The sequence below is a fragment of the Saccostrea echinata genome, unplaced genomic scaffold (assembly GCF_033153115.1).
Source record: "Saccostrea echinata isolate AGI-Se365-2 ecotype Australia unplaced genomic scaffold, CSIRO_AGI_Sech_v1 ptg000010l, whole genome shotgun sequence".
Taxonomy (NCBI): Eukaryota; Metazoa; Mollusca; class Bivalvia; order Ostreida; family Ostreidae; genus Saccostrea; species Saccostrea echinata.
In genome coordinates this window covers 10,590,261-10,609,010 of record NW_026889759.1, presented here as the reverse complement: position 1 = coordinate 10,609,010, position 18,750 = coordinate 10,590,261, and the positions used below count along the sequence as shown (strand labels likewise).

The following is an 18,750-nucleotide window of genomic DNA, read 5'->3' as shown; positions in this document are numbered from 1 at the left end:
ACAGTATTCTACCTTTAAATGAATAACAGAAACAGAAAAAGAGTTAATTTATTTATTTCACAAATAAATTCAGATAGATTTACATTCTTTATTACAGTTTATCTAATGTATAATGCAGATGAAGTACGCCTTACCCTCACATTGTTATCAACTCTCTCAGTGAAATAGATGTCACACAAATACACACAACCAAATTCTTACTCAAAATACTCTCTTTGCCCCAAATGATTCCACAGATATTGCCAACATCAAACCACAGGCTTAAACAGTGAACATGACAGCAAATTAATGTGTAAAAAATGAATCAAAATGATGATGAATATGAAACCAATCATTCTGTACAGAAAAGACAACAATACAAAAATGTAAATACGCCTTATTTTGTAAATTTGTATGATTTTTAAGTATGCATAAAGTTGCATAAAGAAAGCTCTATATTTACATTGTATATGTATGTACTAATGAGTACAATACTCCTCAAAACATTTTACAGATTTATATGTACTTAATGAAACACTCGGTAATACTGAACAACTTAAGCAGTGGTTATGAACCTCTTCATATTTTACTTCTATCAGGGACTTTGACAAATTTCTGTAATTCAGTGTATGGCACTTCACAATTAAAAAAAAAAAAGAGACTTGCTCAATGCAAATAGGCAACTTCAAATGTGTTCCACATATCTATTGTGTGTTCTTGTATTAAAAAAACAAGTATCTGACATATAAATGACTATAAAATCAATGTTAAATGATGTACATTGCACAAATAATGAAGTTGATACGAGTGATGATGTTATCTGCGGTCTCTGTGTCGATGATGGTCCCTCTCTCGGCTGCGATCACGATCCCCGCTGCTGTGTCGACGACGCCTACTTCCCTCTGTGGTCCTTCTGAGGAAATCGTCCACATCCCTCTCATACTACAATAAACAACAAATTAATAATAGTCTTTTAAAAGCAATTCTATCTTCAGACAAAGTACATCCAAATGGATGAGCAATAAATGGTCATTACAGCCTTGAAATATTAGCAATAAATACACATGGAATTAGTTAACTTACAGATCTTTTGTCTGCTCTGGATCTGGAGATTGAGGCCATGTTGTATTCCTGGGATGCCATCATGTATTCTCTTGGTCTCTGGTCATAGTGACCACTGTAAGGGTTCATGGGGTCCATGGCAAATCCTGGTGGCTGTAATTAGAACAAGTTTAATATCCATTACTAAATAAAACTGTTAAAAATCTTTTTCGTCTATTATGCAGAGTAAGGTAGTTACTTAATACAAACTGTACGCTTAATACACTGTACTAATAAATAAACTTATCTACAGATATATATACATATCACTTACCGGTGGTCCATATGGTGGCATGGGGGGTGGGGGTGCTCGACTGTGAGTGAATTCCCTGATGTAATCACTGTATGACTAAAATTCATGAATAAAAAATTTTAAGTAAAAGACAGTTAGACAATGATAAACTTTTACTCAATAAAAATGTAAGATACTTACCCCATTGATAAATGTTTCTCTCCTCACTCCATATCTTGGTGATCTGAAGAAAAATTTAAAACAAGTTTAAAACAAGTTAAAATTTCAAAAATGTACAAGTAGATTAAGAGGGCTGGGTGGTTGTGGCCATTTTCAGACTATATTGATCTCCTATAGAAGAAGAGCTCCATATAAAGATATACAAAAATGATCAAATTTTAAAACTAAAATGTATGAAATTTTTGTTTGCCAAATGATAGTTGACTGCTTAAGATATCATATCTAAAAAAATTAAGTTATATCTGATGGTTAATTTATTGACCCCCCAGCCTCCTTAAGATCCTATAGGACTCTACAATGCATGTCATTTTAATGGAATTGACTCTTGACATTGAAAATTTCTTTAAATGCCAAAAAAAAAACAAAAAACCCAAAAACCAAACCAAAACAAAACTTACCTGTCCATTCTTCTCTCTTTGTAGAAACCTAAAATTATCAATTGTTAAACTACATTACAAAACAAAAGAATGGAAACCTGTTTCCTTTTACATCTGTTTTATTTTTCATCATGGGTAGGAAATGGTTTTGTTAAATCTGATGGAAACTCTAGAGCTCATATTTAAAGTGTTGTTTGAATAATTTTCTATTTGTGTAAGGCCATCATTAAAAAAGGTTTTGTTTGATGTACTTCAACATTTTTATGGTGGGTAAGTAGGTATTGTTATATTTTTTTGTGTTTGGAATTTTTGACACACTGATAATTGTCATTAAAATCAAAGACTTAAAATTTATTGATGTTTTCATTACTGTAATAATGTACATGTATATGAGTCAAAACTTTTTAATCTAAAAAGCATCTTTGAGAAATATGAACCTTAATCTTAAAAATGATGTGGATACATGTAATTTGTTTTTCTTTGGAAAGAAAAAATAAAAGTACTGAAAAAAAATGATGGGGGTAGAGGTGAATTTCAAGGTTGGTCGGAATACATCAAACAAATCATTTTTTTTTATTGTTGGCCTTAAACTATATTTACAAAATAAGTTTACCTCTTCCATGTTGCATCTCATCACGACTTCTCTTTCTTCTATCTTGTTCATAGAAGTCCTCCCTGCTGTATGGTCTATGCCTATATTCAACATTACAACAACCATATTTGTTTCAGTGCTTGATCACAATAAGACAAGGTACATTTTGCTGTACAAGAATTTACAATGGTTGCTTACATCAAGTCCAACGTCTTTCATCCCACACGACTGCCAATCAGAATTTGTATCTGAACATGGTCATTCATAATGCACAGAAACCCTTAAATTCTATACAGTTTTTAACTTTACCTTTCTTGTAAACTTGAATATAAGTGAATTCCTTGTCAGATTATATTAAGAATGTTTTGCAAAAATTCTGTGTTTCAGAAAGAGATTAAAAACATGAATGAATACAGATTTACATTTTATGATATCTATGCAACTTTAGAAAAATATATATTAAAGCTAAAGTCTAGACTGTTGTTTTTCCATCAGTAAATTGAAATAAATGCTAAGTATGACATTTTAATGCAACTTTTTTTTAAATAAAGATTTACCATTCATATCTGTTCCCTGCAGTGTGCTATGTAACAAACTGTGTTTATTTGGGAAACTTTTGTACATTTGAAAATCAATGTAATTAATATAAACATAGCATCTACTGTTAGCTTCTATAATTTTTGCTCTGCTGAAATGTTTGTTAAAAGCAAGGACACACATTTACTTAATACTAAAATTATGTATTTAAAAAATTAATCTGCTACAAAAGTACATCTTCTATATATGTACAAATCCATTATGTTTTTCATATATTTGTCACATAACTCTTCAATTAAGAAAAATTATCCACGCTACAATATTTACTAAACTCAGATTAGTATTTTTGGAATAAAACTCAAACTGATATTTTTTTTATGTTGGATTCGGTTTCTTTAGTTGGGTGGACTTGATGTAAGTAAATGGATTAGATAACATACCGTACATTGCTCGGCCAGCATCTTCACATACTTATCACTGCAGTCATTAACACATCGTTTACAACATTGTCCATATAGGAATAGTTCATTCACACAATATTAAGCAACAACTGGCTGCATTATATTTTTAGTCCAAAGAAAAAGTTCATATCACACATAAATTTTAGAACACATGGCTGCAATAAATATTTAGTCCAAAGAAGAATGTTCATTCACATTTTTTTTTCTTATTTAAACACAATGGCCGATTTCTCTGGTCCATACAGAACTAAAGTGGTGAGTCCATTGAGATACATGTAGCTAGTATTGTGGTGGATTAGTCCAGATATAGAGAGGGGTCACAAAATGGGGAGTTAGTCCTTTAGAACTTTTTAAAGTGGCAGTCACATTTAGCATGCTAAGAGCCACTAAGAGTTGGCTATTGAGGCACATAGCCATGCTACAAAATAGTCCACATTTTGTTCCAGATTTTTAAACTGGGCCTCTAAACCTGAAAAATCTTCAAACAAAATAAATCAACTGTCATTTGTCCTCTGCATACTTACCGAACGCAAGTTTTTAATTTTTTTTTTTTAAATCTTAGGTACCTATTAAAATGTCCTACTAGTTTTACTACACAATTTTCCAAACGTCTCTAACCTAATGAATTCAGGACGCCCCCGATAACCCCCGCGATTTCTTCTCTCCGTTATTGCTTGGGGTCCTCCTCCACTGCGGGATGATTTACGAGCTTTTCTTGCAATGGATGAAAGATCCACATTTTCATCGGGCGGAAACATTTTACACAGAGCCTCTCCACATCTTGGTTCCACTTCCTACAATTCAAGGCAAGTATGCAATATTTAAAATAATCTAAATTTCCTTTTTAGTTATCATACTTAATACCAAACTTTTTTCTCAAAGTCACTGGTACTCGATTAGTCCTAGTTATTTTCAATAGTTAGTTTCCATATACAATCAAATACGTAATAACATTGATTTTCCTGTCTTTTGACTTGTAAAGGAAACTTGATTAGTTCTGAGTAATAAACATGAAACTTGCTCCATTTTGAACTTCGAATTGCCCAGCTTAAGGATTTTTTAAAAGACTTCTTGTTTTGACGAGTCATTAACCAAGTAACAGCAATGACCAATCGTCTGTAAAATATGGCAAATTATACAGACCATCTTATACAGAAGTGTGTCATAAAATATCAAATTTACCTGCCCATCTCTTCCAATTTTTACTGGCTTGTTGTCATTCCATGCATTATGGAGATGTTGTGTCTTTGTAAAGGCAAGCTCCTTCCTGATAACCAGGAGTAAAAATTGTTACATTGTTTTCTTTTAAATCTAGATAAACATGTATTCTGTAAATCAGTGCCCTTTATTCAATTGGAGATAATTTTCAATTTTTTGTTATGGTTTACCTGTTGATCCAGTCAAGTTTAAAAACGCCACTTAAAGCTCTTGCACTCAAACCAGGAGGCAGCACCCATCGAATTGGAGGATGGTCTTTGGTGGACTCGTCAGCTATTCTGGCAAAACCTAGCAGGGTACACCAACATGTAATTGTCACATTTCAAACAGTGTTGCAAATACATGTACTTAAGTTTAATTAATAGTTCACTTTATATGACATGTTACCTTGAAACTTTCCACTTTCTCTGACAGAAAATATCAGTATCACATTATCACAGCTCTGAAAAAAAAAATGTTTTCACTTATACACAAACATGGAATGGTATCAACTAACCATAACTCATATTACAAGATACATGTATGTGTATACAATAGTAACTAATTACATGACATATATACAATGGTAACTGACCTTGTAGGCATTGTTTAATCGGATTTCATTCTGAGGAGGTGTGGACCAAACACCTTTGGCTTTGGCCAGAGCCACATTTTCATGGTTGTTACTTTTAATCACGAAGTATCTTGCTCCACGATAGATGTACTTCATCCTTGAACTTATTTCTGTTATGAAGGAAATTTTTTTTTTTCAAATTACAAAATGCTAGAATAATTATTGATCTGAAATTCAATATAATTTGACACTGACAAAATCTTGTTCACTCACTCCTGGCAGTAGAGTCTTCGGATTTTTCACTTTTGTTATCATCACTTTTACCGTCTTCTTCTTCTCCTTCCTCTCCTTCACTTTTCCCTTCACTCTTTCTATCCCATTCTATAGGAGATATGTCTCTGGTCTTGCGTTTCTTTTTTTCTGGCACCGAATCCTCTCCCTCTAAGTCTAAATCTGTAATAAACAACATTTGACCCCTAACTATCCTGATCATTTTTCATCACTTATGTCGTACTAAACCATGATCTAACCAATAATAATAATCACATCTTGCTTTCTTGGGAGTGATTTCTTGACAGTGAAATTGTATTCAAAAATGAAATATAAACCTGATTCTCCAGACTCCTCATTGTTCAGACTTCCATCACTGGAGCCTGCTTCACTGCGAGTGTCATAATCCTGAGCATCCATTGGTTCTGGAATGGGGCGGGTCTCTGTTTCTCCCTCCTCCTGAGTCTTCTCACCTTCAGTTGACTCATTCTCTGCAACACAGATATCATATTAAAATTTAATTATGTTAATTAATGAACATGCAGGTGCACAATTTAATATGTGGACCATTACGGATAAATCTTTAAAAAATAAAAAAAAAACAACCCATAATTTACCTTCATCTTGCGAGATATTTTCTGTAGATATTTTCTTTTTGGGGGATTTGTTGACTTTTGGAGACTTCACTGCAAAATCATTGTAAAATTATATTTTCATTTATTTGTAGCAATAAATTGGTAACAAAAATCATTTTAATAACCTGTGCTGAAGCGAATTTATGTATAACAATTGGTAAAATTATAATTGTCTGTCACATGATCAGAACAAACATGTTCTTAAATAGTTGAAAGAATGCTCTACTAAATTGACTTTACTTGTGTACGATAGGGTTTGCAAGTAATGGTTTGTTTAAAATGCATTCAAACTTTGGGCAGCCTTAATAGAGCTGCATACATGATATGCTAATCTTTGAAGTAAATGAAGGAAAAAGTTACGTGACTCACATTTGGTCTTGCCTGACTCCTTGGCTTTTGTCTTGGTGATAATTTTCTTTTTGGGTGATTCCTGTTTTGGTGGATCCTTCACCACCTTCTCAGGACTTTCATCATCATTCTGACTTTCCTCCTCTTGTTCCTCTTTCTCAGTGGTCCCTTTTTCCTCCTCTTCTTTTGCAGCCTTTGCCTTTTTCTCGGCAGCGCGCTGGGCTGACAGGCGTTTAGCAGTGGCAGATTGAGCTTTCTTACTTTTTCTGGTAGCTGGTGTTCCAGTGCGCTTTTTCACTGCAAAATTCAGCACACTGCTCTTTGAACAGTATTACATTGATATACATGTAATTTAGATTAACACTGATAATGATTCTTTCTTAATATTTAAGATGATATTTGGTTTGCAGAATTGCTGCAGAATACCTGTGCTTATTTTCAATTTTCAGCAATATTCAGTGTAAGCAAAAATATGAAAACTGTTGTAAATAATGATGTAACAATTATAGGTAATGTATACTTTTTCTCCCTAGAATGAGATACCTTCTACAGGTAATGTATACTTTATCTCCCTAGAATGAGATACCTTCTACAGGTAATGTATACTTTATCTCCCTAGAATGAGATACCTTCTACAGGTAATGTATACTTTATCTCCCTAGAATGAGATACCTTCTACAGGTAATGTATACTTTATCTCCCTAGAATGAGATACCTTTTACAGGTTTTTCAGGCTCTGGTTTTTCTTCTTCTACAATTTCAGCACTCAGATCATCGTCTCCAGTATGTCCTTCCAGAATATCATCAAGTACATTAACTACTCCATCACCGCCTTCAAAAATAAAATGATGTTACATCATTTTGTTGAAATAATTGCCTCCATAATAGGAGTACAATGAAATTTGAATTTTTTGTTTAAAATAATCTGTTCATTTTCAAAATTCATATATTACCAAAGTGGATCAAATGGCAAAGGTTTCCAGTTTTGATAAGCTATGCAGCTATTTTGATGTATTTTTTCTTCCATGTGCATTTTATAGAAATCAGAATGTACAAAAAGTATTAGTTTGGTGATGTAAAATTTAGAAAGGAAATGTTGTAGTAAGAATGCAGATAATCTGTTTTGGTTTCGCAGTGGGTCAAAGTGATTTAGTTGACTTCTCAAAAACTTTATTACATTCCCGTTTGCTATTCTAATTAATTGCTTGAAGCTTGGTCAATCTTATTGACTTTATTGATAAAATTTCAAATCCCTGTGATATAATGGAGGTCAGGCAGTCATTCAATGAATTGTGAAGCAATCCTCTTGTAGCATTTTATCCATTCCCTTTTTGCACACAAAGTGGTTGTGCAGTTACCCAAAAAGAAGAAAGTAACATTTTTCTTGCTAGAAAGTGTTTTAAAGAATGTCTAAAATATCTGTGACCTGGATTTCTTTTTTAAAAAAAAAAAATATATATATATATATCAATGCAAAATACAAATTTACATACTCAAAGCAACTGCAACTTTTTGTCTAAAGTATACAGGAAGCAGATCGTTGAGGGAAATATTTCTAAAAAGGTTAATCGAGCTATTTCAATTATAGCTTCTTGGATTTATATTGCTTATTCAAATTACATGTCTTTACCAAAAGACTGTGCCATATTTACAGAAGCTTCTATTCACCTCATTACAAATTGCACCCTCTACGTGGTACTATATCTGTATCATCTTGTCACAGAAGGCAAAAGAAATACAAAAAGAAAATTAAAGAACACAATAAAAACTACTTCTGAAGATGCTACATTATTTAGCGATGTGGTCCTCAGGAGCCATTACATTGAGTGAGATAAACAAAGTATTTGTGCAAAAAAAATCCAATTTCAGCTTGTAACAATTTGCATAAATATGATATTATTTCATCAATGTTACCTGAAGTATCAATTTGATCAGCACTCATTGTGCTATCAGGATTATATTACACCAGAAATACGTTTTTTTAAACACAGATCAACGACAATCAACAAAATCAAATATGGCGTCGGGAATGAAACAAGTTAACTTGTTCCGAGGTTATTCGTGTCCTAATGAACATTTCCTCTATATACAATTTATACAAAAGAATAAAAAAGTAAACTACAAGATACAATTAGTTATAGAATATATTTCCATCATAATCATGTTAGTTTAGAATTATAGTTATTGTAACAAGATGCCCATGGGCCACAATACTCACCTGAGTCAGATTAGTCATGCTGTTTCTTGTCACCCGATCCCCAATTTTCTTAACATGAAAATTGTTGTGCCAATATTGTTAAGTCATGACTTTATTCAATTCAAAATGGAAATGCTTCAATATCAATATGACTAACAGGCCTTTTCTTCTGAGGACCCCCCCCCCCTTCCCTTGTAAGTAGCCATGCATTTAATAAAATTTGTCAAAACACCATGAGCCATAATTTCAATAAAAAAATCTTAAATCCATACAATGTGGAAATGTTTGTAAATTACTATGATTTAGTGGGATATGCTACTCTTGAAATTTTTTTTAATATTAATTAAAGTCCTTTTCACAAGGGGTTAACAACAAAATCTATTAATTTATTAATACATTACTGCCATAAAGTTATAATGAAGTTTAAAGTCTTAAAACTACATCAAACTTCAAGGTCATGAGGTCATATATCATAATACAATTTGAAAGGTCTTGTCACAAGTACATGTAATGTACATGAAGAAAAAATGAAAGCCCTGCTGTCTCTACTGGAACAAAAATACGGCAAAAAGTTAAAAATTTTTATATGTTGTTCAAAACTTCTGGGTCAAGGTCATAAGTCAAAATAGCTGCAGAACTGTAGCATTATGGTTTTATATTTTAGTCTTTGACCATAACACTACAGATCCCATAATGTAAATAAAGTGCAATTTATGGCGCAAGATTTTATGCACACTTTGGGGATGTATTTCGACACTTTTCAGCATTGGTCAATCAACGACCTTTCATCCCCTAATTCTAGACATATTCTATAACCAAACTGTATATTTTATCCACCTCCTAACCCTTTATAGTTGTCTTTACAGACCAATAAACTTGTTATGCCATCTGACAACAAATTCACAAGCGAGTTTATTTGTCAAAATACTTGCATATGTAAATATTCCCTTATACAACTTTTTTTTTTATGTTCCCTTATTGTTGTCCCATATCATCCCCAGTTTGAAAATACTTGAATATGCTATCTGAAGATGCTCACATATATCATGTCTAATCATGGCCTTCCTGTTCACCGAAATAATTTTAAAAGCTTATTTCCTATATACCCCCATATAAAACTTTGGTCCCTTATTATAGCCCCTCCCTATCCCTGGGGGTCATGATTTGGAAACTTAAATTAATCTATGCTATGTCAGGAAGCTTTCACATCATTTCATATTTTCTCCAATTTTTTTCTTTTTATTTCATCCAGTTATTCTTGAGATTTCCAAATGACCCCACCCTAATTTGCCTTTTCTTAATTATCTTCCCCTAAAATGTGGAAAATTGGCCCTTCATCTGAATCTCCTTCACCCATGGATGCTCAGTGTCAAGTTTGGTTAAAACTGACCTAGTAGTTCTAGAGAAGAAAATGTAATTGTGAAAAGTTTACAATTACAACTGCCACAACAAAAATAATGATAAAAGATACTGGTATTAATGGACAATTTTGATCTCATGTGAGCCTTTGGCTCTTCGGTTTTCCTGTCTTTGGCTCAGGTGAGCTAATAATATATATTTAGTTATTTCTAGTCACAATATAATCTAAGCAAATGCAAATAGTTTACAAATCTCCACATTAACCAGTTTTTGAAGCAATAATAACCAGACAATGAAATTTAATTATTAATTAAATCAAAATTGATTAACCACCTAAAATATGGATTATGGTCCTGATCATGACACAGTTGTAATGGGGATGAAGTGAGCTAAAGACTTTGACTTTCTGCATTCCACCAACTACATAAACACCAACACAAGTATCAGAAATGTTCACAATTTTTATTAATGAAACTTTATTTCACATAACAGATATACAGTGAATGCTAAATACACAAAATAGATATTTTAAAAACATCAAAGTAATGCAATTACAGTGTAAACCAAAAGTTTTAATTAAACCAAATTTTAAATTCTCAACACAAATAAATGCTTTTATTGAAATTCCATTGAATAAAACTGATATTTTCACAGACATTTGTTATTTTCACACAGTGAAATTAATCTGAAAAACAATCAATAAAAAACAAATTTATATTCATCTGACCGCAAAAAATAAATGCCCAAAAATAATTCACTTTTGCAGTACAAAACAGATTTTTTACAAATAAAATTAGCATACAAATTCATAATGATTGAGATCATTAAATATATATATATATATATATATATATATATATATATATATATATATATATATATATATATATATATATATATATATATATATATATATATATATATATATTTTATCAGAGAACTGTTATATAATCAGAAAAAAAATCATTCATTTAAACATAACAATAAACAACACATAAAATCAAAACACAGCTAATTCAGACTTTCAAAAATCTTTTTGTCGGAGGAACATCAAAGTGATATAAAGGATTTGAATATACATGTAATTAAAATTCATATAAAAAAATACAAATATCGAATTTTTAAAAAAATCCTTTCAAATTATTATTTCCAACATTGATATATTTTAATTGAATTATTCGAGAGCTTCTGCCCCCCCCCCCCCCTTCTTCATCTTCAAAAATAAATATATATAAAATAAAAGATATGAAAAAATACTAAGGTAGTACTTTTGCTGTTTATAACCTTTTAAACTGGCATATATAGGTTTTTAACAATGAGAGAGAGAGAGAGAGAGAGAGAGAGAGAGAACAGTGCAGTGATAAGAAATGAACAAGTCCTGAGTTTTCAGGAAGGTCTTTACTCATACCAGAAAATCTGTAGAAACAAAACTACAATAGTGTCAGGCTTTGAATTAGTACAACATTTTACAAATGAAAAAGTCCAAAATTCAAAAAAGTATTTGTTAATTTTTTTTTAAACCTTATATTGAATATGATTGAAATGAGTTAGACCTTGGCAAGATAATTTTGCATGAGCATTGTTTTCTTTTTAATTCAAAATTCTTAAGCAGACAGGAGTTTAAGACTCCTCAACTGTGAAGTTCAGTCTAGTAATACTGGAATAAGTGCTTGCTTAAAATTGGGCAAGTACACGATGAGAAATCGATGACATTTTCCTCTCTTCTGAAAAATTTTCTCATAGTTCTTAGTTTATTATCAAATTAATCTTGAAAGCAATTAATAAACACCGTAGTAATTTTTATCTAGGTACATGTACTTGTATGTGATATCTTGGACCACAGAAAATTGACTGCAAATTAAAAAAACAACTTTAAATGTATTACATTTTGCTGTGTATCTATTTAGTGCCTTTTGCAGAAGACAGCCAATACTAAATCAAGTACTTCACTAAATATTGTGTACATACTCATGAAGCATATGGGCTAAATCAAACTGCTAACTTGTTGAGAAACAATTTCCGCCAAAATAATAATACTGATGTATAGCATAGGAAATTTACAGCAATTTATGATACAAACCAATGTTGAACTAGATACGACTTCTTATCACACTTTTCTTTATGAATACTCACTCCTTGACCATGCAGATCTTGGAAAAACAGTTCTGATTAGAAATATTTCTACACATATATACTTACCTTTCCTTAAGAATTCCGTTATTATAGTTATCTGGAGTACTATTTGTCTATCATCAAATGTAAGAAAAGATCTGGACATATGCATAAAACTAATATGTTTCTCTTGCAATATCTATATTGTTCAACTTGAAAAGCTGGCATTTCTTGCTTCTGAAATTTTGTTTAGACTAGGTTTTGACACAATTTAAAAACAAGACATCAATGGTGTTTAAACTGTAACTGAAATACTGATTTTTAAAAAAAAATGTTTTTAAGAACCCTCTCTACACTGCACACTAAAGTGTTCTGATTCTATGGTATTTTTCTGCAGTTGGAGTGATCTGCCCTTAGATCTAAATTCCAATAAATAGAAATTTACAGTATATTACTCAATTTGTTATCACCGTTCACGGTAGCTCAGTCGGTAGAGCGCTAGCTCCGTGATCGGGAGGTCGTGAGTTCGAATCTCGGCCGCGACAGACCTAAGTCGATTAAAAATAGGTAGCAACTGTTCCTTCGCCATGCGCTCGGCACTTTGAAGTGAAAGTTGCGGGTCCTTCGGATGAGACCTTAAAAACCGAGGCCCCGTGTCACGGCAGGCGTTGGCACGATAAAAGATCCCTCACTGCTCAATGGCCCTGAGTGCCGAGTAAAGGTCAAAATTTGAAGCCCTTCACCGGTATATGGTGACGTCTCTATATGAGTGAAAAATTCTCGAATAGGACGTAAAACAACATACAATCGATCAATCAATCAATTTGTTATCAATTCAAGTATTCTTAACATTTTAAAAGGCCAAGATAAATTAATTGAACATGTTACTTACTTGTATTTTCTCCACAGAAGTAAACAGCAGTGATTTCTGTTCACTGATACTGTGTTGTGTTTGAACATTTTTCCTGGGGGTAAATGCCACGTACCATATATTGAAAATTAAATATATAAGCTCAATATTTACATCTTTATTCAAAATATTTTTCTCAATGTCCAAAAAACATTTTGCACTGGTGTAGAGAGGGTCCTTAAGCAGTAAGAATCCTAGACTTATTATTTACCTGTTAATCAATTCTGTTACAATTAATGTTACCATTAGAGGTATGATACTTGCATACAATCATCATTGTTAATGACTGCATTTTCATGAGAATTTAATAGAATAAAGTATAACAATTATCATTATAAATTTGTATAGATGAATTGAATAATCACTTGCATCTAAAGTCTTTGTCAGAGCAGTTTTCTTTAACTGTGAAAAATTACATTTTTAATTCCACCTTTCAAGGCTACCTTAACATTGTTAGAAGTGAACATATCCTTTTACTAACAGCGTAACATTTTGCTTGATGGGGCATGCTAAAATTTTGTTTGCTGATTATCATATTACTTATCGATTGGATGTTTGATTTCAATGAAATCAATACTAATTGCATATGAAACTCAGAATACAATATCATCCCGATAACCTAAACCAGCCTAAGTGAACATTGATACAGACAACAATCAAGTTATCCTTATATATCAGAAAGTCTATTATTATTAATTAATCACTCTTATTAGATATTTTTACATTAACAATAAATTGTTAATTAGGCTAAAGTTTGTTTGTTTGTAAACCAAAAAAAAACAAAAAAAAAAAAACAATTTTCTGTCTCAAAAAATATGCATTGGGCAATTTGGGTGGTCGAAAAATAAAAATAATTTAGGATTCAGCTGATTTCGAAAAAAAATATCAGTAATGCTAATTTGAATGAAAATAAAAAGTACTTTTAGCTTTATTGTTCTTACTCCCTTTACTCTTTTTATTAAATTTTAATGCATTTCTATAACTTGAGACAAAATGTGATTTTCATCCATTTCTGAAATTTGTTTTTATACAGTGCTTGGTTCATGGATGTTCTACTTTTTTTTTATATGCACTTCAGTGAAATGTGATGTGTTACAAACCTCAGTGTCTCCACCAAGTTGACACACAAAATAAGGGTAAAAGTTTAAGATAAATTCACACTGCAGAAATACATATTTGTCCACAGCAATTATTAAAAGTAAAAATTGTTGAAATTAGGTCATATTAATTTGATCAGCTATCCAGTGAAATACCAGTCAGCTTCAACCTAAACACAATCGCTCAACACCAAAATAATTGTGTATCTGTGTCTTTTTGCACTCCGACTGTCTGGTTAGCTCAGGGTTGGTCACTCTCCAATATGCCAGTTTGAATTTCGCCAATCGAGACATTGCATTTAGAGAAATAGTTGTAAAGGGCATCATAAAACAAAGGTTTGAATCACTTTTTCATGCAGAAATTTTTTTTAAAAATATGTGTCAGAACAGCTAACAGAAATCCATTATCGTGTTTCATTACAGTACCTCCATTTTGGGTCATTAGCATGATTTTATTAGGGTGTGTTTGTGCATAAGTGCATAGGTGGAGGCTCAGTAAATTTTGTCATGATTTTAGCTCATATTGAACTGAGTATATTTTAACTTCTCTAGAAAATGAAGAGGATATGACCAATATTGCAACTAAAGCCTATGCAAAAATATTAAAGAAGAAAACTGGTGAACAAAATGCTGTGCCTGAGGAATTGTTTACATTTGACCATAAAAGTAAGACTTCAGGAAGAGGCAACATGTCCAAAATGAAAAACTAAAGGAAAGTGTGGAACAAGATGCTGAATGCAACCCAAGAAAAAAGAATTTAGCATCAAAAGTATCAGTGAAGCAACAGAATGATCACAAGGAACATCAGAATGACAAGCAACAAACTAAAAAAAAGGCTCAAAAGCAAAAGAAGGCAGCAGAGGCAAAGTCGCATATGCATACAAATCAGGAGATCCTAGACATAGCATAGATCTGCATCTAATGATTTAGTGGACCAATTTGATTTCCTGGAAAATGAACCAATTATTGATAAAGATTCAAACCCAATATCTGTGGGCAGTACCAACAATAACCAAACTACTACTTGGGGCAATACCACCAATACTAATCTCAGTGGAGATTCGGCTGGGCTAGATATTTGGTCTGATGCCCACCAAATCTCGGGACAGTCCCTCATAATTCATGTCTGGGAATTCAGCCCCAACTTTGGCAGGCTATATCAAGAATTATTCACCTAGGCGACACTGTCGTTCGCTTCAATTAAGTCATTTAGTTGTTTAATTAACTCTCTGTCACTATTACTTTCACATTGCTTACCGTCTAGGCATGTAAATCCCACCATAAAAACATTCACTAAAATCTCCGTTCAAAATATGGCTCCCCTGACGTAATTGTTTATCTCCTCACATTAAAGAGTTCCTCTATGGTCTGTTTTCATTTCTATGAAAAATACTTAAAAGCCACAGTAGAGGTTCAGTATCACATAAAAGAAAACAGACTGTAGAGAACATCGGGTTCAAGAAATTGCACGGGGAGAAAAAAGATGCCGATACAGATGCTGCCGACCGCTGGATCACGGAGTTTCTTCCGGAGATAATTCGAGACAGCACCCATGCATTCAAGAACGAGATTGCAAGTGGTTCAAAGAAATGCAAAGATCATGTGACAGCTTTAGTGTGTGCCAACATGAGTGGGGATGATGAAAACTTCTTATCATAGGGAAAAGTAAAGATCCAAGATGCTTCAGAGGAAAAAGTCTTCCTGTAGTGTATAGAGCCAACAAGAATTCTTGGATGACCAGTGAAATATTCAGTGAGTGGATTCGTGAGTTCAACCATGACATGTGCCGCAAGAAATGAAAAGTTATTCTACTGGTCGACAACTGCAGTGCCCACCCCAGAGAATCAGCGGAATGTCTCAGCAACGTGCGTCTGGAATTCCTACCACCAAATACAACGTCCATGATACAGCCGTGTGATCTGGGGATCATCAGGAATATGAAGTGTAAATACCGAAGTGAAGTTGTGAAGAAGATCATCAGCGATATCGACGACCAGAGTCTTTCCGCCAATGACCTTGCGAAACGCCTGACCCTGCTTGATGCCGTCCATCTGCTCAACAAAGCTTGGAAATCAGTCACCAATCAGTCACCAACAGCACTATCGTGAATTGTTTCAAGAAAGCCGGATTCTGCCAGGAAAAGAGTGAGGATAGCGAAGAAGAAGCCGACGTCCCAGCTGGGATGACAAGAGAGGTGTTTGAGGAATTCATCAACCACAACAACACCCTTCAGTGCCACCATGTGCCTACAGACGAAGAGATTTGTGCGGAATTCATGGAAAACAGGGGAGTGGAAGAAGAAGAATGTGAAGAAAGTGTAGAGGAAGATGAAGAATGCGAGTTTGAGTCACCGCTTACCGGCAATGAAATACGGAGTATGTTAAAAACATTCAGAAGATTCTATGAGGAAAACAAAGAGGAAGATTTTCAGCTGATCTACAACTTGGAAGATGAGTGTGAAGAAATCCTAAAAAGGGCCAAGAAACAGAGGAAGATCACGGAATTCATTGACTGGATCCCTTGAAGTGCGTAAGTGAAATACACAATAGTGAAGTGCATTCCGTAGTGAAGCGACTATGGTGAGTATGCTGTGAAATTCTGTTTTGAATTATGTTTACTTTGAACTTTTTATTTAAATAAATAAATAAAGAAAATGTTGTTGTTGTTTATGTAGTATCGATACAAAGACATTGAAAATTTTACGAATGCATTATCTAGACAGAAACGAAAGTAAAAGTAAAAGGAAATGGCGGCAGATATATGAAGATTGCCGAAGTTTTTATTAAAAATTTGCACATTTCTTTTAAAATGAAGGAAATAGAAGAAATAGCATCATGAAGATATCTATTCAAGATAAGTTATTAAGAAATTATATGTATACAGCGTTTTAATGAAGAATTTGAACAGAAGAGGGAAACAAAAGGAGAAAAATACAACTCCTTATACAACACACTTTCAAAACGAAGTTTTACTGGATTTTATTGGGAACTTTTATTACGTTGCCCTCGGTATTACTATATTTTACCGTGACAAAATGAACATCGTAATAACGAGTCCGCACTGTATTATAAAGATATTTTAATTAGTTATCAGAGATAGAGATAAATCTTGAACCAGTACAATGTACTAAGATTAAGTTCTTGCATTAGTTCAGGTAAGTATTATTATAGTTACAGTGTGGAGAAATTGCATGTGGTTTTGTTCTGAAGTGATTCTGACATATATTTTTTTTATCATCTACACATTCCAATTGACACATTACAAATATTTAAGACTTGATCAGAACATTATAAATATTACTTTTTAGCTTCGAGATCAGTGTCAAAGCCAGGTATTATTTAGCCAGCCGGAGAATGTCAATGAGAATCTTGAGGCTGCGGAGATACTTTCATGCATTCAATGCCTAAAAAATCTTGCTACACCCCTCAAATGATTTTACCAACCCAACCTCAAGCACAAAAGGATTACTTTGACTTAACAAACATTGAACCACAGCCTTCAGTTGAAACAGAAGAACAAAACACATATGCCATGCCCCAAGAACCATTGAATCACATATTTAGGTTTCCATTATGTATTGCAGATTATGTCAATATTTGGTGTAAAAAGAATAATAAGGACCCTCTGAAGGACCACAATTTTAATGATGCAGTTTCTGAGAAAGTCAGCTATGCCAGAAGAAAATTAAAGTCTGTAAAGAAAATGGACTAAATTGATCTGTCAATTAGCAGTCAGGTTTACCTGGAAAACGAAATGTGTGAAAATAATAGTGTAATTTGAATTTTTTTTTTTCATAATGCATGGAGTCGCAAGTAAGATAATTAAACATGTGAAATTTATGCCATTGTCTTTCAAGTACAGAATAAGGGTTCACCATGACTGTCACCAAAGGTGAAGTGCCCATCTAAGATGTAATACGTCTAGTGCTGTCCATGATCTTTTACTAGAAGGATAGCGGTTAAGAGTTTTAGACGGAAACAGGTTAATTGTTTAGGCATACCAACAGAATATACTGCTAAACTTAATCTGTCTAATACTCAGAGGCAAAGATGTCAACATGTGCGCTTTGCTAATTCCATCGTATGAAATGTCCAAAAAAGAAGAGAAAACAGATAAAAGATTAAGCAGGAACTTGAACATTAGCGAATTCATAACAGCTTTTAGTAGGTATAAAAGAATAATGTGTGCCACATACCCATGGAGACAAGAAGAGTTAGACATGTACCTGGCTCACATCATAGAGATTCACAATGTGTGGCCAATGAAATTTTTTGATTACCGTATTTGGCCGAATATAATACGCATTGGTGTAAAATACGCACCCCCCTTTTTGAGCCTGAAAATGGGGAAAAAACGCAGTTCAGTTGTATTATACGCAGCAAAAAAATTTACCAAGGGGTGTTCTGAACTTTTGAAAATCGCGATAATTTGCTATGAAAATCGGCGCGGAGATAAAGTGCCGAAAATTTACAGAACACGATATTTTATTTTAAATGCGTTTTTATTTCTTCATCTTGACTTTCCATATTGCG

The 18,750-nt window shown here is 33.0% G+C and overlaps 1 protein-coding gene across 1 annotated transcript; it reads right to left on the bottom strand.

The window, feature by feature from the left end:
• Nucleotides 1-38: 38 nt before the first annotated feature.
• LOC133184367 (YTH domain-containing protein 1-like) lies at nucleotides 39-8,587 on the bottom strand. Its single transcript, XM_061319414.1, has 17 exons — nucleotides 8,458-8,587; nucleotides 7,259-7,375; nucleotides 6,565-6,840; nucleotides 6,178-6,246; nucleotides 5,899-6,051; nucleotides 5,564-5,743; nucleotides 5,312-5,460; nucleotides 5,125-5,179; nucleotides 4,908-5,025; nucleotides 4,702-4,786; nucleotides 4,138-4,313; nucleotides 2,543-2,622; nucleotides 1,951-1,978; nucleotides 1,514-1,556; nucleotides 1,355-1,429; nucleotides 1,063-1,194; nucleotides 39-921 (listed from the first exon to the last, which is right to left on the bottom strand). Exons 1-17 carry the CDS (start codon nucleotides 8,483-8,485, stop codon nucleotides 796-798), a joined length of 1,890 nt encoding a protein of 629 aa, XP_061175398.1. The 5' UTR covers nucleotides 8,486-8,587; the 3' UTR covers nucleotides 39-795.
• Nucleotides 8,588-18,750: the final 10,163 nt, after the last annotated feature.